The sequence below is a fragment of the Lissotriton helveticus genome, chromosome 5_1 (assembly GCF_964261635.1).
Source record: "Lissotriton helveticus chromosome 5_1, aLisHel1.1, whole genome shotgun sequence".
In the NCBI taxonomy this organism is placed as follows: domain Eukaryota; kingdom Metazoa; phylum Chordata; class Amphibia; order Caudata; family Salamandridae; genus Lissotriton; species Lissotriton helveticus.
Window position 1 is genome coordinate 1,098,385,744 of NC_136065.1, and position 25,329 is coordinate 1,098,411,072.

At 44.2% G+C, this 25,329-nt stretch overlaps 1 protein-coding gene across 1 annotated transcript in view; it reads right to left on the reverse strand.

Annotated features, from left to right (window-relative positions):
* Positions 1-25,329, reverse strand: part of CFAP43 (cilia and flagella associated protein 43) — a 753,224-nt gene that overhangs the window by 56,757 nt on the left and 671,138 nt on the right. The window contains exons 32-33 of the mRNA XM_078643733.1: positions 17,669-17,876; positions 4,814-4,926 (exon numbers count right to left, since the gene is read on the reverse strand). Coding sequence (XP_078499859.1) covers positions 4,814-4,926; positions 17,669-17,876 — 321 coding nt within the window. The remainder of the gene's footprint in view (positions 1-4,813; positions 4,927-17,668; positions 17,877-25,329) is intronic.

Here is a 25,329-nt window from a genome sequence, read left to right on the forward strand (position 1 = left end):
ATTTTGTCACCGGGCCATCTTTACGCATGGAAGTGAAGGTTGTGCAGGCCTGGGAGTAAGACTCTGCTCTGCTGCTGCGACATAAGATCCTTCCGTAGTGGCAGCCTGATTGGGGGACAGCTGGTCATGTCCACTAGTTCTGAATACCACACTCTCCTGGCCCAATCCGAAGCTACTAAATGCTGTGCGCCCCGTTGTTATTGATCTTCTTAGGAACTTTGGGCAGGAACGGTTGAGATGAAGTTATGTATGCATTCCGAGTTACATTGTAGGAGGAAAGAGTCTCAGAGGGAGATTTGCCTTGGGAACACTGCACGTTCTCAGTGGTGGTGAAAAGATTGAGCCAAAGTTCTCCCCTTTGCCAGAAAAAGCCATGCGCCATCCTCTGAGTGTAACTGCCATTTATGATCTGCTAGGCAAGGCTCGCTGAGTTTGTCTGCCCTGCTGTTCAAAGATCCTGCCAGGTGGTTTGTTACCAGGGAGTTGCCTTGCAGCCTCAGCAAGTACCAGAGGTGCAGAGTCTCCTGGCACATGACCCCACTCCACCAAATGTGTTCAAGTACCACATGGCGGTGATGTTGCTGAAGAGAATCTGAACCAGTCTCCTCTTGGTTTACGTGAGGAAAGCTTTTAGTGCTAGGTGAATCACCCGTAATTCCAACAGACTGATGTGGAGGCAGGTCTCTGCCAGAGACTAGAGTCCTCTGATCTCCACCTCTCCCAAATGGCCACCCCAATTTAGCAGCTATGCACTTGTCACTAAAGTCAACTCTGGGTGGGATACGATCTACGAGCTACGATCGACCAGCCACGCCCTCGCTGCCGTTTCTCGCATCCAAAGAGCCACAGCGGGAGGAAGATCCGTCTCCTACCTGGCGGCCAAGACGTGGAACTCCCTCCCCATCCACCTCCGCCTGACCCAAGACCACCTCTCCTTCAGAAAGCAACTCAAGACCTGGCTGTTCGAGCAGTAGCGGACCCCCCCCCAAGCGCCTTGAGACCCTCCGGGTGAGTAGCGCGCTATACAAATGCCTTGATTGATTGATTGATTGATTGATTGATAGGGAGAGGGGCCTGCCACTGGTTCAACAGGAGTTGAGCAGCTACGCTGCAGATCATTCGCAGTCTCGTTAGAAACAAAGATGGAATCTTACAAGTTTTCTTGGTGCTGAGCTTCCTTAAACCTCAGATCCCACTTCCGAGACTGGAAATGCCATCTGGCGTGTTCCAAAAGGAGGATGCAGCAGGCGAGAAGGTCAGGAAACTTTAGAGTCGCTCTCACAGAGACCCAAGATAGAAGTGTTCTGCACTCATTGAGATGGTGGAAAGGATAGAAATTGCACTGTATCCAGATCAGCTCAGTGAACGGGAGCCTCTGAATGAGTCAGGTATAACTTTGGCAATTTGATCGAGAACCCCAAAGATGTGAGGAGATTTGTCGTTGGCAGGAGGTGGTCAACAGACTGTGGCAAGTCTGCCTTCAGCAACAAGTCTACGAGGTATGGTAAGAATGGTATTTCCATCATTTTCAGGAACACCCAAAGGGTGCTAGGGAGGTCGAAGGGAAGCACTGAACATGCTTGTGGCCCAGCTTGAACCCCAGGTAAAGCCTGTGAGGCTGCAGTCCAGGGATGTGGAAATAGGTATCCTACAAATACAATGCCACCAACCAGTCTTCAAGATCCATTGCAGATACTTTGGACAATATGAGCATCTTGAATTATTTGACCTTCTTGAGAAAGAAGCTAAGAAGGCAAAGGACTAAAACAGGACACAGGCCTCTGTCCTTCTTCAGAACCATGAAATAACAGGAGTAACATTTAGTTCCTATTTCCAATCTCGGACCATCTTGATGGCTCCTTTTTCTGTAAGATGGACAAGTGGGCCTCTGGCAGGCTCTCTGGTCTAGGTAGTATATGTGGCAGAGTGGAAAGTAATGGTATTGCATTTCCTTGCTGTACGATGATTTGAAGCACTCATCTTACGAACGTGATGCTCTGCCGCTGGTATAGGTAATACTTTATTCTGTCTCCAACAGGAATGCCATGTATCACCCAGTATATGGGGAAGTGGTTTGGTGATGGTGGTGGAAGGGACAGTTGACTGAGCAGAACATTGACCCTGAGGTATTGGGCGTGGTCAGCTGGATCCCCAACAGTTCTGCGGGGTCTGCTGTTCTGGAGGGTGACCTCAGCATTGCGGTTACCCCAAGCCTCTTCCGAAGCCTCAAAAGGGGTGGAACTGCTGGAGATACTGCCACACAGGATTCAGAGAGTCTGAGGTAGCACGCTGTGGCCCTGCTCTCTCTGAAGCACTCCAGGGCTGAGTCTGCCTTGAGTCTGAAGAGATAGGTACCATCAAATGGCATGTCCATCAGTTATGCCTGCCCATCACTGAGAACGCCGAAGCACTACGCTGGTACCAACTGCCCTGCCCAATCAGTTGGTGGTGTCCAGCCTAGAGGATGATTTTTTTATAATGCATTTGGATTGCATCCTAGAAGGCAACTAGCATTCACTGAGCAGGGAGCGAGATTGGCTAAAGGAACATCCACTTTCTGAATGCCCCCCATTTATTTGTATTCCCTATTTGGAGGCATTGTAGGGAAGAATTCAGGTTGAGCCTGTTTGTTGACGCTTGGACTACTAGGCTTTCAGGCAAAGGATGTTGGAGGAAGAAAGGGGCTTCTCCAGGAGCAGTTCTATGTTGTCTGGCAACTTGTTGGTTGACTAATGGGCAATAGCCCTGCTGGGCCCAAGTGCCCATAAGTGAGTCTGTAAGTGAAGTGGTTCTGTGGAAGTCTGGTCAGTTTATAGGACGTCCGTCAGGATTTTGGTCTTGATTTCAACCAATGAATGTTGGAGGTCAAAAACTTCAGCAGCCCCCTGTATCTCCCCCTTGAAGGAAGCTGATTCCTCTGTGGAGTGGGTAGGGGTGAGTTAAACCCAGTGTCCGGGGAGGTGTTCAACTCAATAGCATCCTAAGGTCCATGAAAAGATGTTCTTCATCATAGTATTTGGGTGCATCATACCTGTAATCCCCATCGTCATGTTGGTTACAACCAGCAGCCTAATGAATATGTAATGGCCTGCATGAAGGCAGGGTACCACATGAGTCAGAATGGGATTGAATCAGCTGTCAGTGAGGGTGACAGGGCACAACTTCGGGCAATGTCAAGCAGGATTCGCTTCCAAGACTGAAAGAACAATTGGTTCCTCCCCTGGATTGGCGCATAGTGACCATCGCTGTGTGTGAAGCCGGGAAGGAAGCTGGCCCAGGAGTCAGGGCTAACTTCCCCAGCGGAGTCATGAGGCACAGATGATGTTGAAAAAGGATGCACCAATGGTTATCTGACTGGAGACCTCCTCGGATCCTAGGGCCCACAGCTGCACCAGAGGGAGCCGGAAGGGTGCCAAAGATGTGCAACATGGCCTCCTATAAGGCCTTGATTTGCTACAGTGTTACCGATAGGCCTGGGAAATTGGGTTGGATCACGAAGAGTTGTGGGATCGGCACCACAGTAGGAGACCAGGTCTGAGATCGATAGGCACCCTGATGTCCATGAGACATCTCCTAAAGAAAGTAGTGAGAAGATGGAGTCAGGCTTTGACTTCTTGTGTTTTTTCTTTGACTCGGACTTGCCTCATGATTTCGAAATGTGAAGAGGATCGCTCCTGTGAACAGTTTTGAGAGCGGGAACAGGTCTGCATCCTCGACTGAGATTGGTCCCTAAACACCATCCAACAGTGTTTGGAGATGTAGAGCTTGGCTTTGGGGTCCCTGATTGCATTTGGGTTCATCCTTGGGCAGTCTCCGGGAGACCTGGAGTCATGCGGCGATTGCAGGCACCAGCGACAAACATGGTGGAGGGTATGTCTCAGCATGTGTTTCTGACAATCCCTGCTGGGCAAAAAATCCTATCTAATGATAGAAAATTTGAGGGAGTGAGCTTTGAACCTGCGGCTTAAGGCTCAGAAAGAAAGAAGCTGATGTAAGCGTGCAGAAAGATAGAAGCTGAAGTCAGCGTGCAGGAGTGGTGGTTACATGTGTCACTTCCAGATCAGGATGGAGTCAACGCAGAGCTGGCAGGGCTGCATACGGCGCAAAAGGGAATTGCTGGAAAATAATCTCTGTAGTCTGGGGGTATTCACAAGTTGAGCAATCTGCGTTTAGAAGTACACATCAGAAAGTACTTTTCACGGCAACTTCCCCAGCAGGGATGGCTGTGGGCATCACCTGCCTGTAGGGTCATTGTATCCATTGGACTGGACTGTTCCCATTGGAGCAGGGTCAAGACTGATCTGCATATGGCTGGGTCCAAACTAAGGTGGTCTGGTGTGCAAAATAGCAATGGACTGGGATGCAGCCCTGAGTACTTACTAGTGGCTGAGATTCATTCAAGCATTCCATCCATCGCATTTTGTATACTACAATACAACATGTAGTATCATTCATCATGTAATACACTAACACCTCACTTGTATGGGCCTGTTACGAGTATATGTTTGCTACTGTGGGGCTTCTAACCCTGTTAGGCTCCAATTCACTCCATGTTCTGAACCTATGTCATGCGATTAAGAGGAAAGCTTGGCAGTTGCATACTTGCGGTCTGGTATGCAGGCGCCCAGCTTCGGTTCTCTACAATAAAACTACAGAAGGAACTTTGTCTCCTGGGTGGATTCATTAGGAAGCCCTCTTGAAGCGGACAGGCAGCACTACAGCCTGCCACCTCCTCCCCCACCCCACGTACCACCTTACCTACCCATCCTACACAGAAAACTATTCAAAATTAAAGGTAAACTAGTCGACCTACGTATTAAGCTCCATCATCATGCGCTCAAAATCTAAACGTGTCTTCTCGTCTTCTTCCACTCGCTTCTGGAGGAATGCCTGCATTTCAGCTAGAGTTAGGGCGTTCTGTTTTATCTGAAAAATAAAGATGAATATTTATCTTTCCATAAATATTGAATGAATCACAGAACATGTTTATGTCACGAGGAATATGAATTAAATGGGAAAGAAATGGCTAAAAGGGACCTTAGCTCCTCCTTCGAAAGTAGGGGGGGAAGTGATGTGCTGCAAAAGGTTAACGAGCTAGAGGATTAGACAAAGTTGGGGGCAGGCGGGGAGAGAGTAGGAAAGAGAGATGACACAAGAGAGCATAGGTCATTCTGTCTTCTGTGACAGAGTAACCTCGCCAACCTATACGTCTACATCCCTGTGTAGTGTCAACCTAGGACACCTCGCATATAAGACACTTACATCAATTATTTTCTGATCTGCTCGGAACAGACAGAGGAAACGTTCATCACAGGCACATGACAAACAAGCATTTGCAAAGCAATCGGTCTCGCCCTTGGGACCTTATGTGTATTTAGTTATGCAGCACATTAGCCTGGGTGCTGAAACATCTACTGTTCTTGAACATGGAGGGAAAGTAAGCACCAAACTGCGTGACACGCCAGGTATGGGAACACAAGGAGAGAAATATTGCCTTTCAGCTGGAATGGTACAGTCCAAAGCTCTTGTTTTAATAGAAAATCAGCGCCTTCGGTGGTCTTAATCACTGAAAATACAAGATTTGAAAAAAATATTATTGTCTACTGGTGCTTGTGGAAGACAATTTCTATGGACTGGAATCTAGAGAATGCTAAATTGATTCTTGTATTTTACTGACATCTGCTGGTTGTTTTCTATCAAGAAAGTTAAATAGAGGCAGTTTCCTTAAAAAAAATAAAGTCCCTCAGCAGAAAGCAATTCTGGTATTTTATTGACCTCTGCTTGTCATTTTCTATTAAGACAGTTAAATATAGGTAGTTGAACAGAAAAAAAGTCCCTAAGCGGAAGCAGATAAGTCCTAAGGCTGATCTTCAGAGCCCACAAAGCACATACACATTTAAATATATATTAAAATATATACAAGAGGTCTTGAATGCTCGAACTAAAAAGCAATATCACAGGAACCCATTCCCCGCTCGCCCTAAAAATATGTGGGTCTGTCAAATGGTGCCACCGTGTCCTGTCACATTCTGGGCAGCTAGCTTTAATACATGGAGGCACTGTGTGATGTTGAAAACACAGTGTCACATGAGACTGCATCATGTCATACTAAGCGTCCATCTGTCATTCGAGGAAGCAATGTCCGAGGCTATACAGCACTTCGTGATCATGGGCAGCACTGTCATAACTAACAGCACATTATCACACTGAGCATCAGGGTCCTTTTGCCCTTCAGTGTATTGCACTGGGAAGCATTGTATTATATTGAGCAGCACTGTGCAAAACAGTCTTTTGTTAATGGATATTTTAAGCCAGTTTTGGACATGGAACTGGTCATTGTGTTATATACATTTATTGTAGGGTACTATAGTTGCAAATGGGTAAATGTCCAAAACCCCATTTCCATAACAAAATCCTCAGACTATCCATCATGATTTTGCCCTTTAGGTTCTACCGCTTCATAGCTTCATCCCACTGACTTTCTAAGATTATAGAAATAGGCACATTTAAAAAACAGAAGATCTTTTTCAAGACTCTGTTGTAAAGCCAGGAGTTGTATATGCTTCAAAGTGTTTTATCTACTACCTTTATAAAAGCTACCCAGTCAGCTGGTCTTTAAGTTCTACCAATGTCTCTGACTCAATGTTCTTAAAAACACACCCATCCATCACCACACCATTTCCCTACTACCACAGAATCAACCCAACAACATTTACATTATACAATATCCAGCTATTCCCCATTGCTACGATTTGTTCCTTTTGCATTTATATGTTTTAAAATAGTGGCACCCATTTCAGTCATTAAGCACCTACATATGTTTTAGTCTGAGATTTTGCTCTTTGCAAGGACACTTCCCTACTCACTCTTGCACAATATTAAAGTTACATTTGGACAGGTTTTCACACTAACTATGCCTTTTATCACCATCTCAGATTGTGAACAAAGTAGACACGCATGTGAGAACAAAATAAATTGGCAAAAACTAGTATTCAGCGTTGATACACCACAGATTAATATTAATACATTACAAAGCTTTGCTGCCTTTTTGCTACGTTTACGTTCTACAAAAAGCTCATACATACATGCAGACATACATTGGCCAAAATGTAACATAAATATGTCCAAGATGTCTGCTGTTACTTTAACAAGCATATCTCTTTATATTAAGGAAGAGCTTACTGAAACACACTGTGTAAATATTTTATGTGGGTTCAGAAAATTCTTGGATATCTTAGAACATATTAACCCCTTCGACACTGATGACGAGCTGGGCTCGTCATGAGGTAGCCCCCTGCTACGCTGATGACGAGCCCAGCTCGTCACGTAACATGCGAATGAGTAAATCTCAGCGTACGGGCGGAATTCCGCCCGCACGCATGCGGTTAAGTGACTTGTGTCAAGGCCGTGCACAGCTGAGGGTGAATAGGCTTGCACCGTACACCAAAGTAATTTGCCATGCATACAAAATGCACTCTAGAATAAGATTTGTACACTTAAAGGTGACATGGAATACACCACACAATACAGCCATCTTTCTACCCATACCAGACTAGATAGGAGCTTCATATGAGATCTTGAATGTTTACTGGAACAACAAACAGGGAATGATTGCAATATTTATCTCTGCCCCTTGGTGCAATAACTCAATTAACTACGCCAATGCTATGCAGAAGCTTTCAAAACAACTAAACACAAAACAAGTTTCCAGTCACACAGAAAAGGCAAAATACTGGATCAGGCCATCATTGATTGCATTGAAGTAGAATGTCTCACACCCGTTGAAGTCAAGTGGTTGGGCCATTTCATCAGCCTGAGAGATATGTTTATTCAAGCTGCTTTGTATCACCCACAAAGCGATACATTGAACAGGACCGCTCTTCATCAGGAATAAAATCACCAAGTACATTCAACAAAGGAACCTCTACTCCAGAGTGGCACCACACCTCGAATTTCCCACCATACAAGAAAAAAAGTATAGGTGACACATCCATCTCTGTTCAAGCAGCCAAACTATGGAACTCTTAACCGTGGATCCTATATTTGGGGTAAACTACCAAATCTTCAGAAGACTAAAAACAAAAATATACAGCATATACTTGTGTATACAAGCATTAACTTGGACTATATATGTGTACCATCCCCGACACAATCTAGCATCACCCCGACTGGAGTGGGTTGACCATGCCCAAATTCTGTATCAGAGCAACGCGATAGAGACTTCTGCTCACAGATCCAACTTGAATTACATTTGTAGCGAAACTCGATTGTTAGGGGTCATAGTAGCGTGGTACACACTGCTGTTCGGGGTATCACCTGGAAGTTAGTTCATGCTTACGATAGCTGGGTGCTCCCTTGACATACCATTATGTCATCATATGATGTTTCTGTTTTTATTTTTCTCGACCTCATATGGCTCCAGTATGATTACTGTCAATGTCCGATTCTGTTATGCACCACTACCATGAATCCATGATTATATTGCTTTATAGTGTTTTGTTTATCTCTTATGCTTTTTGCCCATTCTCAATATTCTTTTGTCATGTACATGCTTTTATAAGTTAAATAAAGGTTTAAAAAAATATATATATATATATATATATGTGTACCATGATCTGTGCATTCATTTGTATGAACGTGGATAATAATTATGTTTATAAATATATAGATATTCGTTAGCTCTGCTCAACAAATGTACATATTACTTATGGTTACATTTTTCTATGCTTAACATGTAGGTCACTGCCTAAATAAGTAAAATTTTATTATAACTATAATTGATTCAGTATTGTATTAAAAAAACTATTACTTATAAAAAACAAATAAATTAGCTCAGCAACACTTGTAAGTCTGAGTTTATTAAATGCAACTTAAATCTACATATTTTACTTTCCTTATACATATATACCTTCAGTGTACTTATGTCTTTATATTCATTAGTTTGCTTCTAATTCAGCATCTCAAAATGCACTACCCTATGCCTCTCTCAATATATCCTCCACCTCCACTAAATCATCCATAACCGTATTCTACTACTCTCTCCAATGCACTTCCCTATTTCTCACCCTTTACCTCTCTCCATATATAATCTACCTCTACCCTCTGACCCATCCCAAACTCCATTCTACTATTATCACCCCAAAAACTCTTTCTAGACTCTTCCCTCCTTGCATCATCACAAACCTTTTACTCTTCAGATCTTCAAAACAACCCTTCCTAAACCCTTCCCTCTTACTCTTCCCCCCTCCACTTCCCCTTTCTCATCCCAAACCTCCTCCTACTGCTATGATCTCCAAAAACACGTTCTAGACCCTTCCCTCTTCCATCCCTCCACTTTCCTTTCAATTCACTAACAGACTTACATGTCTACCGCTCATATTACTAATTCCCCACTAATCCTATTTGGGTTCCACAGTAGCGTGCTACCTGCCAAAAAGATCTTTGACACCTCATCAGGGGTAGCAAGCGCTACATAAATATAACTCTTCCCTCTTTTATCCCTCCGCTATCCTTTTTCAATCCAAATAACAAACTCACATGTCTACCCCTCAAATTGATTTAATATCTCCCTATACTAATTTACCACTAATCCTTTCTGGGTTCTGGAGTAGCATGCTACCCATTGAAAAGTGCTTCAACGCCTCGTCAGGGCTAGTAAGAGCTATAGAATTGCAATTACAATTACATTGTCCCTGCATGTATCATCGTCATTTGTCCAAAGAGGATCATTCGGACGTGTCTCAAAAACAGGAAATGTGCACTACAGTCATCACCCAAGAAATTAAAACTTCTTCGCCAGCTACACCAATGACGTTCTAAAAGCCTTCAACACAATCGCTTCATTTAATAAGAAGACGTGAATCATCAAGTGACACAACCCAAAGCTCTCAGAGAACCGATTCACGAGGAGAAGGGATATTAGAAAACTACAGTGACTGCGGAGAACTACTCTATCTCTTATTTTATTTGAAAGGTTCTACATAGCACGAACATGGACTGTAAGGGTATCAGAGTGCCGTACAACAGAAAGAGGATACGATTGATCAGTAAAAAGCACACAAAATACACATTTGTAGTTAAATAAAAAACCAAACAAAACAAGTGGAGCATGTACCATGAACAAAAATTTAATCAAAAAACGAAATTGCCTCAAAGAATGAGATACCCCTGTTGTCTGTTAGACATAAAAGTTAGTTATGTTGTCTTCAGGTCGATTGTTGCACAGATACTTGAAAAATAGGAGTAAGATTGTTATAGCCACTACTTCGCTAAAATATACATCTACGTTATATGTACATCTAAAGTAGTTTACAAGTTTAGGATACAAAATGTTCATCTTTTTATTAAATGCGTAATTTTGTACATCGGTATGTTGAATTCTACCATAATTGTACTTTGCAGTGTGGAATAAAATAATTTCTGTACACCACACTAATTTCAACAAAATTGCAGACAACATAAAAAATGACAGATTCAAAATAAGCGTGCCTGCGTCTGTTTCACATACATATTTATCTAGTTAATTCCACCGTGCCAAATTTGAGTTGGTTACACAGTACGAGTGGACATTCTAGAAGTAGTGAGAAAAAGTTCTAATTAATTTTATAAATGTTTAACATGTTGACATAAGGAGTGTAAAGTTTGGTGTAGAATCGTTGGAAGACTTTATGACCAAGATCATAATAAACCAAAGTAAAAATCAAGAGAGCCCGATGGGGTGGCCGCTCTTTCACTTACTCAGCGGCGAAGGCATGGAATTCCTTGCCTTTGTCCCTCAGGAAAAACAACAACCTGATGTCATTTAGGAGAGAACTGAAAACCCATCTGTTTTCAAAAGCGCATTAATCCTTCCCTGCAGTCGCACACAGAATTGAGTCTCAAGCGCTGCGAGGCCTTCGGGTGGTTATGCGCTATATAAATGGAATTTTCAATTCAATTCAATTCAATAATCGAGCTCTTAAAGTGTCTGACCTTAGATCGGAGGCCTTACCACCGGTTTAAATTCGGACCGGCTGATTACAATATAGCTGGTCAGAATTGAAACCGACCAGGTCTTTCGGTTGCCTTCTGACTGGTTCCAGGAGCCAGTCTGCCAGTCAGAGACCGGCCCATAATCCAAATGGAAGACGTTTCCGCCTTCTGGATTATGATGCATGGTTTCTGGCAGGGATTCCATGCCGGCCTTTCCAACATGGAAATCCCGTCAGAAAGCATGTTCGGGAGCTCATAGCAGGGCCCCCTTCTGTTTTCAGCCTCAAGTTGGGGGCCAAGGGGGCACCATTGATCTCTGCGGTGCCTGCCACCGGTGTAGGGTTGAACACAAACGCACATTTCTCTATGGGAGCTTGTGTTATGGACGGTTTATGGCCGTAACACGAGCTCCGATAGAGAAATGGGAGAATGCGACCGCACCATGTGTGGTCGCATCATGATTAGGCAGTCGGGACGGCCGACCGAGGTTGGTTGGTCGGGTTTACGCAACGTTGCGTCTGCCTGACCTTGAAATAAGCCCCTATGTATTATTTCAGTTGAAGTTTGTGTTTTTTTATGTTCATCTTTGATCAACTGGATCAAGTTAGAGTTTTAACTTTAGGTAGGTCGCCAGAGATCTTCTAGCTTTATTAAGGTAAAATATTTTTTTAACTTGTTGGGCAGGAACCCAAAAATGCACACATTTACTGACTATGGAGTTGAGTTCATATTTAAGTCGCTTTAGGGGTGTCAGTGTAGTCGAGTCAATCAATCGATCAATTCAAAACTTTATTCAACAGCATTGTAGCAGCCATAAAAGTTATTCACAAAAAGAAAAAGATAAAAACATTTTACATCATAACAATAAAAATAAAAATGTTACCAGTACATTCGTCTAAAAAGATCAAATATCTCGTACAGTACCAAATTGCAGCAGCATATCTCATCAGTGCATGGAAGTTGGTACCCGCATGGCAGTCTTTAAAAGTTTGCCTACATTAAAAGACACTTGATCATTATGTAAAAGTAATAAGAATCTAAAGGCTGGTCTGCGTTGGTTTAGGTTATAACAGTGCTTCTTTAGAATAGGAGTTAAAACTATGTAGAATATTGGGAGAAAAAATCTAAAAAAGATAAAATGAAGCATAGTCTGTTTAGAAGCATCTTCCATGGGTAAGATATGGAATAAAGATGCTGTGTATAGCCCAGGGGAAATCATAACCGGTACTTAACGGTGCCTGATCTAAAATGAAATGAGAGTGAATGTTCCCATCAGCTCCAGGCAGTCTGTAAATAGTTATTGATGTTATCAGTGTCACATAAGTCCAAATATCTTATGACGTTGGACATGTCTGGAGACTCCTGAGCCGCTGGAACTCCTCGAGTTGGCAAAAAGCCACTGTCACACTCCTTTTACTTAATGAAACACAGGTCGAGAGATCCTGGAAAAAAAGGTAGTCAAGTCATTATTCTGCCAATAGCTCAGCTCTGTAGCTTTCATTTCTGAAGTCTATTGGTCTAGGGATGACTTAATACGTTTATTTTTGCCTCACATTCGGTTTATGATTTAACCTCTACAGTGGCATTTCAGGGAGTCCATGTGAGTAACTGGAAAGGCCACAGAGTTATGATTAATATGAATGAACAGGGCTAGTATATCATAGAGTCAGGGGTGGCTCCTTTATGTGGGCGGAGGAGCGTTGCCCCACTGCTTTCTCGCGGTGCGAGAAGCAGAAACATAAAATGGTATTATAAATACCATTTTATGTTTCTGCTTCCTGCACTGCGGGAAATCAGAAGGGTTTGGTTGGGGGTGGGCGGGTGTGCAATCTTGCTCTAGGGGAGGGGAGCAGTGGTTTGCCCACTCTGAGGGTGCTGTCAGTTTGGTCGGCTCCAGGGCCAACCAAACCAGTCATACGCACTCTGGCTTTTCTCCATGTCGGCTGCATGCAGCCTACAAGGAGAAAATGGCCTCATCATAGACGCCTGGATGGTCGGTGTCACAACCAATCACAACGCTGCCAATGCAGCATTGTGATTGGCTTAGGGGAGGCGAGGGAGGCTGTCTGCTTCCTGTGAGGAGCAGAGAAGCCGCGACGACGTGGGACTGGACCGGGCCTGCAAAGGTAAGTTAACTTAAAAAAAAAAAATTAAACCTCCCCCTGAACAACCCCCTCCACCCGCGAGTCATGCCGGCCGTGACTTCATGGAGTTCTCTGACCGCAGACAAGTCTTACAAGATCTCTATTCATACGCCAGGCCTTTGACTTCTGTGAGGTAGGGAGTAGCTGGAGATGTATTGAAATGGCTCCATGGTCCAAAATAATGATTGGCTCTATGGATGCGGAGGTGGTGTATGGACGGAGAGTGGAGTCAGCTAGGAGATAATGGATTCTGTAGAAAATATTATGTAGGGGTGAAAGTAAAATTGTTACCAGAGGGATTGTGGAGCCTCTAGACATCGGCTAGTTTGTGGGCTGAGCTCAAGGCTTGAAGTGCTTTATAGGATATAAAAATTTGGAACCTGAATGCCGATTGCCTGTCTAGAACGGGGTCCAATTGGGAAGTTGAAATTACCCTCTCAATTAGGAGCATAGAGGGAAAACAAATGACCCAGGTTACCCTCCACTCAAAGTATTCTCAACAACAAAACCTGGTCCGGCTTATCGGAGGAACTCACTTATAACATCACCTGTCTACTACTGTGTGGAGATATATTTAGTCTAAAACACATATTACATTCATGAACAGGGTGTGCCTCACTTCTATTTACTAAAAATCCTCTGTGTCTGTGTCTGCATAGAAAAATGTGTGTGGGGAAGGAAGAACCCTCACGGGAGCAACCACCAGGGAACTGCTGAATGGTACTCGTCACTTTGTTCCACTTATCATCATTGGTTCCTTCCAACCTTTAACGAAAATAATGTGAAAAAGTGAAAGTGATTCATAAGAACTCAAATGTGATCCTAACTGCTTACATCTATGTTCACCCACCCCCTGAGGTTAGAGAACCGCTATTCGATGCTCTAGCCAGCTAAAAATGGGTTAGATGCCCCTAGCTAAATGACATTCTTTATTCGTTACTGGGTATCTACTCCTACTAAAACCTAAACACTCCTGGACTTCAATGGTTGTCCTCGTATATTGCTATTGGTCACTGTACGTCAACCGGCACCTTCCAGAGGCTGCTGCTCTACAGGGAACGGGAGCCCGGTAGCCATGATGAGTTTGTGTTATGTGAAAACAGGTGATGAATATGAGCCTACAGCGTGAGACAGCAGCGTATCCGAAATGGTAGGAGCAACAAAGTTCTCCAAGGCCATATGTAATATTGTAGAAATACATTAAGGAATATGATACAGGTTATTGTGTAGACACTTTAGGCATTACTTAAGTTTGTAAAGCATTATAGTGTACTATAAAGGATATTCTACAGAGCAATTGAGCAAAATGAGAAAGTCTGTTTTCTTCAACCGGGTAACTCATAGAGAGTCCTCCATACGGGATGCTGTAAAGTTGTGCAGGAAGACTTGGAGGTCACTGGGATTGGAGAAAACGTGGGATTTGCCTTTGTAAGCAATCTTGAATTTGGCTGGCCCGATGGAGTGTTGGATTGCTCTGTCCTGGAGTGATCGTTTGAGGGCTAGGAACCCTTTCCTCCTGATGACTGTGTCCCTGGTGTACAAATAATCAACAAAGGCCACCTCAAATGAAATTAGTGTGTATTCAGATATTGATGGAATACACTGAGTGTGTTAAAATACCCCTCACACACCAAAAGGGCCCTTGGTGTCATGCTTCATCATTGGGGTCTTCCCGCCCCGCTGCGGGACGGGGCAGTGCTGCGACAAGCGACTACGCTGGAGCACCTTTTTAATGTGGGTACTATGTGAGTGAATTGGAGTGAGTGTCAGTGGGGTCAGGAGTGATGGTAAAAGTGAAGTTAATACCTGACCAAGTGGTAGAAAAAACTATTTAATAAGCACTGGCTGGTATTGTTAAAAGGGGTGATGCGGAGAGGTAAAGCAAGTTACTAGGCTTACTCTCCAGAGTGACTTGGTTTTCTTTATTTTTGGAAGGAGGAGTTCTGAATGTTGGTAAGCAAAGATGAAAAAATCAGTGTCCTTGGTGTGGACATGTTTTTAGGCTTGAAGGAGAGCACCCTATGGTCACATTCAATTTCAAAGTCTTCATTGAAAGTAATTCCCAGAGTCGAGAGATCCATGTTTTAAGGAAGGCGATTGCGGAGGGAGCTTTGCCTTTTGATCCTCCTATTACGGTCTTCTAACTGTTATTTCACGTTTGAGGGTAGAGATTGAGTTATTGTTTTTGAGCAGGTGTTTAGATTGGACTGTCAGGCAATCCTCAGTCATTCTTATTCGGTTTTCTGCATTTGTGACTCTCAGGTTAAGTTCTTTAGGGTCTCTCTTGATCGTGGCGACTTCAGTTCGCAGCATGTCAGTGTTGGTCTTCATGCTTTGGGCATTGTCGTGGATGTCATTCAGTTTGTTAAGAATCATTTCAAGAGTGAATTGGTTCTCATGTTTCTCTTTGAAGGAAGAGTCAGGATTCAGGTCATCATGTTTTAAACGTTTGAAACCAGTTTTAGTTTCCTTCTCCTTAAGTGGTTTGTGTACCCTCTGGTCTGCCATGACTGCAGGGTGTCTGGTGTCTTCCAGAGAAGTAGTATCTAAAGTTGAGAGACTGAGACATTGTAGGTTACCTCAGATAAGTCTGGGTAGCAGGCAATAGGGAGCTGGGGTCTCTGTGCTCAGATGACACAGTGAGTTGAAGTGACAATTTGCTGTATTCGTGCGGGCCTAGAAGTGGGCCTCACTCACAGGGCACTAGTTTACTTGGAGGAGTGTTATATGCAGCAGTAGGGTGTGTAAGAATTGTAAGCAAACTGGTAGCAGAGTAAAGTTCATCAATGTGTGAGGCCAGGTGAGGGTTACAGGTCCCAGTACTAGATGTAGGTCTAAGAGTAGTGCGACGTTTACACTTTATAGTGACTAATGCACTTAGCTGTATCTGCAGGTCTACCATATATCCGCGTGGCCAGACAGGCGCTACAATTCCAATTGCAAATGCTGTCAGGTAGTCTTACTCCGCCATTTCAGAAGGTGAATAGAGACAGTTATGGCTTCTGGTTTTGTAAGAATGAAGCAGGGAGAGGGATCAGGGGGTATCCAGTGGTGTCCAATGGAAGTCACAAACTGTGGACCAAACACATTTCATTTGAAATATCTGCTTATTAGTATGTGTAGTCACTACAATACAGTTATAGCAGCACTATAAAATGTGTCTCATCTAGGATCAAAGGAACAAACTGATAAATGTTCCTGGTGGCGCATGTGGTAGATGCCTAGCACTGTGCAGCTTGTGGATCAGGCAAGTTGGCCTTTAATTTGAAATATTTGCTAATTAGTATTTGTAATCACAAAAATACATTTACAGCGTTACTATAAAACTTGTATCATCTAGGATCAAAGGAACAGCAACGGATCAATGTTCTTGGTGGCCTATGTGGTGGATGACTGGCACTGTGGGGATTGTGGATCAAGCAAGTAGATTACCTATAACGGGAGCATGGGGCACTCCAAGAGTTGCCTTTGGGATGGTCATTCAGGAGTGGGCAGAAGCGCTGGTGGCAATAGTGGCTAGTGAAGAAAGCAGGAGGCGCAATGTTGTGATTCAGGTAGCAAACAGACTGTCGCTCATCAAGTCCTCACTGATGGATACAAGCCGTGAGGGCCACCCGTTGGCTCGCACAGCAGGGGTCATAAAGTCAGCCCAGCGGAGCTCAATGGAGGCCGTTGAGCCATCCCAGCACACACACGTGTTAGTAGAGTGGGCGGCAATAGAAGCAGGCGCTGGAAGAGACAAAGGCAGAAGAAGCAGTGCTTAGATACAGGTAGCACTAGGAAGTCAGATCAGAACTGAAGAAGTATAAGCCGCGAGGGGCAATTACTGATTCGCATCACAGTGTAGGACGCAGAGATTAAAGAAGAAGCTCAGCATGCACGATGGGTTGCTGAAGTAAAAAGGCCACACCAGGGCTCACCAGCGAGTGTGGTAGAGTCAGCAGGCAATCTGCACCATGGCATCCTTTACATAAGCATTGGGGCACAGGCGCATTACCGGGTCTGAAGGGCCCATGAAGGCATAGTTGCCATTTTGCAGGTTGCATCGGTTCTAGCAAGATGAGTCAGGGAAACAGAGCCCCACGAGGCAGAGGGGTCACAAGGATCCTCAAAGTGCTCTCCTCTAGATATCTGGCTATCAGTCGTCACATTGGGTCATCAGGATGGGGTCCAAGGCCGAGAAAAATAGCTTGTGAAGCGGCTTGTTCGTTGGAGCTTAGGAGAGAGTTGCCATCTTGCGCAGGCGCTAGCCACGCCCCCCCAAAACGGCGCTATAGTTATAAGCAAAACAAAAAATGCTTTTTGGAGTTTGGATGACCTTATAAAGCATGGAACTCCTCAGTGACTTGCAGTATCCTTATAATGTAAGGCAGAGGGTACTTTATGGCATATATTCTATATTTTAGCAAGTTATAAGATACTTTCTATTGACTGTTGGCTGCAAAAATGGACTGCTATTTTGGAATGCTAATGAATCTTTAACACACCAGGCTCCACACCGTATCTTGTTACACTAAACATGTTAACAGGACTGCCACAAATATTCTACAAACCTCTTGCTCAGATTTGATTTTCTGTCTTCTAGTAAGGCAAAATCGTTCCCAGACGGGTAACTCGACACCTTCTGGCATATTCTCGGGAGCATCAAGTTCCTCCATGGCTTTAGCTAGCAGAGCAGCTGCATCTTCGCGAGTCTTTGGCCCCCCTGGGGCATCGCCTATTGGACTGGAGCCGTCTGTCTGTGTCCGCATCCGTAGCACCCTGGAATCATTAACATGAGGTTCAACAGAATGAATCACTGTCACAACAGCATGCGATAAGAGTCAAATGAGCTACATTCTCACACTAGTTCAGAAATCTGAGCACAATAGCATGGAAGAGCTCTGCAAACCGGTTTCTAATGGTGCACATATCAGGTCTGGCCCTTGTACTGTTTTAAATTAGAGAAGATACTCTTTGAGCCATTTTATGAAATACAAAACTGGTGCAAATGAGTAACTAGCATATGAAAAATGTAAACATTGGCCTTGATTCAAATTTCGAGTAAGTTCACACATTTTCGGTACTCACAAACTCTGAGAGCAAGTTACAATTAACAAGCATTGGAAATGCAATAGGGCTCGCATTAGGAAAGTTTGAGCTATTGGTCTTATAGATGTTTTTTTATTTATGTGTTATTTTTCAAATAGTTAAATTAATAGCTTCATCATTTACAATGGCAATAGTTATAACTTTCACAAATGTGACACCTATAGCATTTGTAATGCAACATGTTTTATATTTACGTGACTTAGATGTATTGATATTACAAATAACAATGCTTTTAATTTTTTTAAATAATTAATAATAGCATAAATGTTTGTAAATAACTTTTGTGAAGATTATGTTCAGTGTTTTTTATTGTGACGAAAATCATAGAACAGAAGTGAAATATTAACATCTTTTTGTGATTTGTAATAAAGCGTGAAAGCTTGAAAACAGCTTGAAAAATTGAAAGAACATATTTGAACCAGTGAAGCTGTGGTGGTGCTGAGTGGTGCTGTTGTTGCGCTGAGTGATGCTGTGGTTGCGCTGAGTGATGCTGTGGTTGCGCTGAGTGATGCTGTGGTTGCGCTGAGTGATGCTGTGGTTGCGCTGAGTGATGCTGTGGTTGCGCTGAGTGATGCTGTGGTTGCGCTGAGTGATGCTGGGGTGGCACTGAGTGATGCTGGGGTGGCGCTGAGTGATAACGTGGTGGTGCTGAGTGATGCTGGGGTAGCGCTGAGTGATGATGTGGTGATGCTGAGTAAAAAAATAAAATGTAAATTGAGCGCACTACTCACCCGCAAGGGTCTCAAGGCGCTTGTACGAATACCGCTGTGGAACCCATCCTGGCTTTCCCTGTGAGGTGCCCACTCCTGGGCACCCCCAAGGTGGAGGCCAGGCATCCTTAGCGTTGTGGGGGCCGTTGTGGAGATTAAGCAAGCTATTGCCCAGAGTTGCAGAGTGGAACTCCATGATTGGAATAGGCACCGAGGCGAGAATTATCAGGTCCATGGAATTTTGAGCCCAAGACCCGCCGAGGCGGGGAATTGAACCCTGGTCCCCGGCTAGACTTCTGCATCAGGGTCTGCCGCTCTAACCATTGAGCCACACTGGTGGTGTGGTGGTGCTGAGTGATGCTGGGGTGATACTGAATGATGATGTGGTGATGGTGAGTGGTGCTGAGTGATGCTGGGGTGGTGCTGAGTGATGCTGTGGTGGTGCTGAGTGGTGCTGTGGTGGTGCTGTGGTGGATCTGTGGTGGCGCTGAGTGGTGCTGAGTGATGCTGTGGTGGTGCTGAGTGATGCTGTGGTGGTGCTGAGTGATGCTGTGGTGGTGCTGAGTGGGAGATGGGGAGAGGGAGAAAAAGGAGAGGGTAAAGAGAGGGAGAGAGGGTAAAGAGAGGGAGAGAGGAGAGAGAGGGGGAGAGAGGAGAGAGAGGGGGAGAGAGGAGAGAGAGGGGGAGAGAGGAGAGAGAGAGGAGAGAGAGAGGAGAAAGAGAGGGGAGAGAGAGGGGAGAGAAAGGGAGAGAGAGAGGGGGAGAGGGAAGTGAGGTAGAGGGAGAGAGGGAGGGTAAGACGAGAGGGGGAGGACGAGAGCGAAGGACGGAGGGGTGAGAGAGGGGAGGGAGAGAGAGAGGAGAGCAGGCAGAGGGGGAGATGGGGAGAGGGAGAAAAAGGAGAGCAGGAGGAAGGTAAAGAGAGGGAGAGAGGAGAGAGAGGGGGAGAGAGGAGAGAGGGAGAGGGTGAGAGAGGAGAGAGTGAGAGGGAAGTGAAGGAAAGTGAGAGAGGTATAGTGGCCTGGCTACGGGTGTACCGAGAGCCACCAGAGATGGTGAGCTTTTCCATGAGTTAACGGGTGATAGTCATGATGATTTTATAAATGATGCAGCTGGTTTTGAATATTGTGTGGGCTGACAAGCCGAGTTCAAGTAGTTCCATCAGTATAGGGGGGGGGGGGGGGGAGTTCTGCCCTAGTCCCTAGATGAGACATGTTGCAGCACGTAAGGTGCCTTTAAGGGGTGTCGGTGTGGAGTCTTGTAAGCATTACCACCATCCTGGGCTGTATAAGTGTCCGCACTATAAATGTTAGAGTACGAAAATGGTGACTGAACCCAGGTGCGCGGCTGCAGAGGAGAAATGTCCCTGTGCTTCAACATAGAGATGGGAAGTAATCAAAGAACATCGTTTTTCCTCTTAAAATCCCGACAACAACAGGGTGTTTGTGATTGAGCAAGACATTTTATCACGTTGAGAGCAATCAAGCAGTTGGCGAAAGGGTCTTGGTCTTGGTCGAAAACAATTTGCAATTTCTGTAGCTATTGAGGAAAAAATCCGAAAGTCAGGGGACATGTGAAGTCCACACAAAGACATCCAAGGCGCATCAAAACTAAAGCGACAATTTGGAGACCAACTGCCCTGATTGCATATATTAAAAACAAAACGCCCATCCACGTATTAAAAAATATGACCTTTAGCACTCCAACAGACAAAAAAGGAAACCAGCAAGCAACGCTTCCTATAGAACTGAATCGAATCGCAGCTGCACAAACTTTCCAGCACACGCCACGGTAAGGGCAAGCCAGGCTCACATGCGCCAAGTGCAACGCACTTCCTGTTTGACACATTCAAGACGATTCATAGCAGCATGAGTTACTGAATGAAACCTCAACAAAAGATATTATTTGCCGCAAATCACAGATTCATTCTTGTTCGGCTGAGCCTTGATCAGAGATTTTTCAGTTTCAAGAGGACAGGATTTCTTTCTCACAGACTGGAATAAATCAAACCTGTTCTTTTTTTTTTTTAACTCAGAGCTATTTCTGTTCTTTTTTTTTTTACTTTGTTTATATCAGATTATCCAAGTAATGTTATTATTTCTTCCGCAAAGTGTTTACAGGCGCAGAATGGAATTTAATAACAAGTTAAAAAAAAAAAAAGCATCAGAGAGCATAAAAGGAGACACGGCCTGGCGGCCGTGAAACTGAAAGTACGACCGGCCGGCCGTGAATAATTAGGGGATGAGAAATGCGCTGGGAGGAGAAATGCAGAGCGCACGCTGAGAAGCTTGTGGGAGGGAGGCTGGGCTGCCTTTGATGTGGTAATGCGAGGCAGGCAGGCAGGCGGCTGGTGGCATTGTGCACGCGCTTTTTAGGGCTTGCGCTTGCGCAATGACCTAAAAAGCGCACATGCACTGCATGGAATCGCCAGTGGTTAAACTCTGGATAAGCCACTATACAGCTTCGCCAGCTATGCGCAAGCGCATCAGCAGGCAAACCCTAAAAAGGGGCAGAGGTAAAAGATCAACCTAGCCCTGTGATTGGATAAATAAAACTTGGTGCATTCATATTTTTGATGGCATTTTACATACTTGGGTGAGAAATACCTGAACAGCAAGGCTTCGTCTCATGATAAACACTGGTTCACAAGCCAGCTAAGACAGGTAACATAGAGGAACTCGGCTGTGCACTGCAGCTGAGTGGACAATATTATATTTCGGCAAGTGTTTGGGCACAGAGCTTTTCTGAGCTATCATGCATGGCATGTGGAATTGGATTATAAGCGTCTCCTAAAGGACAAGGGCTATTCAAGGCTCGAAGAGACTAATAGGAGCAGCCTTTTATGCACTAGCTGAACTCTCTTCACCTACACTAATTTAGCTCTGCTTAGAGGCTATTCCATTAATCCAATCGCACTGAGAAAACTCATGCGTAACGGCCTCTATTAAACTACTTTCCAGACCTCAAATAATGGTAGCAATGCAGTCCCTTACATTACTTTAACTGTCCCACAGATAACTATGATCTATGAACCATAGTTGACATTTATAAGTTAATACTGATGAAACTTTTGCACCTTAAACTTTCTCCAGGGGCCATTCTGTGTCTCACCCACAATTGTTGCTGAAATGTACTAAGTCATATGTTAATCTTGAACGCCCATTTTTCCCCTCACATTTCAACTATGCATGCAGGCCAGATAAGTATACATTGCAGACCAAATAATCACAATATAATTTAAAAAAAGGATTTGTAGGAACCATTGCCTTTTGCTTAGAGACACTCACCCATGTTCCAAAGAATTTAAGAGTTGGCACGTTTTGTTTTTAATATCCTTGGTTATTCAGTTTATTCGTTTTGTCAATAACCAATGTTTTCATTATTTTGCTGATTCTTTAGTTTCCTTAACAATATATATGCTCTATGAGCCAAAAGACCCTAAGTCAGGCAATAAATGAGAATTGGCACTGGCTGTTGGTACAATGACACGACTTGGACAGGCTTAACTGTCTGAACACTGAACGTGCTTGATTCAATTATACGCAATATATTCCTCACTTTTCACCCCAAAAATATTTCACAAAAATGATCTAGAGAAGAAACAGTTTTGCTAAGAGAGCAGCTTCACCCTGAAGCTGTATGTAATGTGTAAACAACTTGTTTAATAATTCAAATCGAGTGAGGGTGGGAGCAGCGCCAACCCATCAACGAAAGAAACTTCACACTTCCGCTTCACTTTCAAGCATGTCGCTCATTCTGCTGCCTATCACTCTGATTGCCTATTTTAAATGACCAAACTTTTATTAGGGCTACCTACCCATGCAAACATCACCAACACCAATGAAACAACCCTTTGGATTACTGCCAGCTTTCAGCAGAATAGCAACACAGGTGCATGTTTACATCTTTCCCAAAAGACAGCAAGATGGTGTTGAGGCTTTGAATATCCAGAAGATGGTCACTGGGTCTCAGAGATCGGTAGGAGACGCCTCGTCAGGGATAGTAAGTGCTATATAAATGCAATTACAATACAATAGTGGCTCAACGACTTTACCTTTTTGATTTCAAGTATAAGGTGACATTTACTAGTGGTGTCTCTTTGACCTCCAGTCCACTGCAGTTTGCCTTTCAAGCAGCTCATAAATCTTTATAATGGGCAGTGGGACTTCTTGGGTGGTGGTGGACTGTGTAGGGTAATGTGCTCCTGGGATATACGCAGCGAGTATATACTAGTGTACAATTATGATTGCAGTGCATAAGGGTGGGGAGAGCCACCATCTTCCCCAATGTGTCGATAACCACTGATAAACCAAAACAACAGTCCCTTGAACAAGCTGGCAGTGTATATTATGTATCATTGATAATAATAAACAACACTGTTGAAACAGTCACTTCAGTTTAATCTAGAGATCCTTAGCCAACACGTGTTACGCCGCACTTAATTGTGGTGCGCAGCGACTTCTTCAGGGCTCTAATCTCTTTGGATGGATCCTCAGTTCTGGTTGTATTTGCGGTCCGCGTCATTTTTGGCCTCCATAGGCGAGTGAGAGCCTCCGGTTTGGTGCAGTCGCTTCACTGGCTGCCCATCCGGAAGCGGATCATGTTCAAAGCACTGACCTTGGCGCATAAAGCGCTATTCGGCACCGGAGCAAAGTATTTACAGCGCAGGCTTGCTTTCTACCGCCCGGCTAGATCGCTGCGGTCAGAATCTCTTTTTTTGGCTGTGGTCCCTCGAGTGAGGAAGGCACGCACCGGGGGGGCGCTCGTTTAGTTTGAGGGCCCCTCAGTTGTGGAACACCTTGCCTCTGGCCTTGCGGCGCTCCTCTAACTTGCTCCTGTTCAGGAAGAGCCTTAAGACCTGGCTTTTTAACCTTTAGGCTGTCTTTTTTCCCTGTTTGGTGTCTGTTTTATGGTGTTATGTTTTTTATACTGAGCCGCCTCGATAAAGCGCCGGGACACTCCTTTGGAGTAGCCGGGCGCTATAGAAATAAAATTTAACATAACATAACATTTGCGACCCGGAATGGGTTTTAATACTCCAGTGATATTTGCACAGTATAGGGCAACAGAGATTACTGTGTCCAAGATTTAGTGTATTCCAGAATTATTTTGTTAAGTGTGGATCTTGTGTGTATAAATCATAAATCCATCATGAAGAATGTCGACATGGTATAGTAACCCCACTCCTTGGGGGTTAAGTGAGTCCTCTGGCCAGCAACCAAGTCTTTGCTGGCGTAAACGTAAACCATCTATGCAGTAGCAGGTCTTCCGGAGACACCTTTCCATAAACAGTGTCCTTAGCCAGTAAATGGCCTTTAAAGCTACTGCAGTACGATGGGTATTGTGTAATCTGCATTGGTCCCACATGCAGAGCGTGGAAGCATGCCAATGCTTTTGATATTTCTAACAATGAACTGCAACTGAGCACCAGGGTATACTGTAATAATCTGTATACTGTCTGGATTTGCCACCAGCTCTCTGGCCTGGTGCTGAACTACTGTCCTAATCTACACCCAAGTTCGACCTATGTAGTGCCACTTGCTCATCTGTCTCGTGCACCTGGCACATCCAGTGTACGGACTCATTCCACACCAAGGTACAGTGTGTATAGAGAACTGTGAATAGCTGAGGGGGCTCTATATCCCTACTGCAAACTTACTTGTCTCCTTCTACAACTGGGTGTATACACTCTCTCCAGAACTGGATTTACGCAAATATTATCCGTGATTGGCTGCTTCCTTGCTTTTAGTCTTCATCCATTCTCTATCCTGTTAGCCATCCTTAGGTCAGCCCCGTTATTAGTAATGTAGGGCCCAGAGTCACTACTTGTGTCAAGCCTTCAGTGAAGCAAATGAAGACTTCTTGTTAAGTAATGTGTACTTCTCGGAATACTTCTGTGGTCCTCCTCACACAAAGCACCAACACATACCCACTTCTTCACACAGATATGGCACTATACACCATTTCTGTTACAGGCAACTGCCACGCCACACTGAATGTTCCTTCTACAACACTACTGTAATCTCCCAATTCTGACTAAAACAATAGACCAACCCAACCTACTCTCTTCCTGTTGGATGCTCCCATAAGGTACCAAAGGTGAGCTAGCAACACTTCAAGGCCACACAAGAGATAACAGTGTGCTGTATAAATAAACAAAAAAAATAAAAAATTTACACAGGGAGAAGACTACCCATGGCAAATCTGCAGCAGCGTAGCATGGGGCAATAAATACATTATCTATTAAGTAGAAGCCCCCCCCATTCTCTGCTTCTTATATGATATGTTTTAATATATGCCAGCATGATAGCAGGAAAATATGACACTTACTCCTCCCTCCAATTTTAGTGACTAAGCTACGCTGGTGCAAATCTGGGGATACTGAATCCTGAAGGCTTGGATAGAAGTACTGG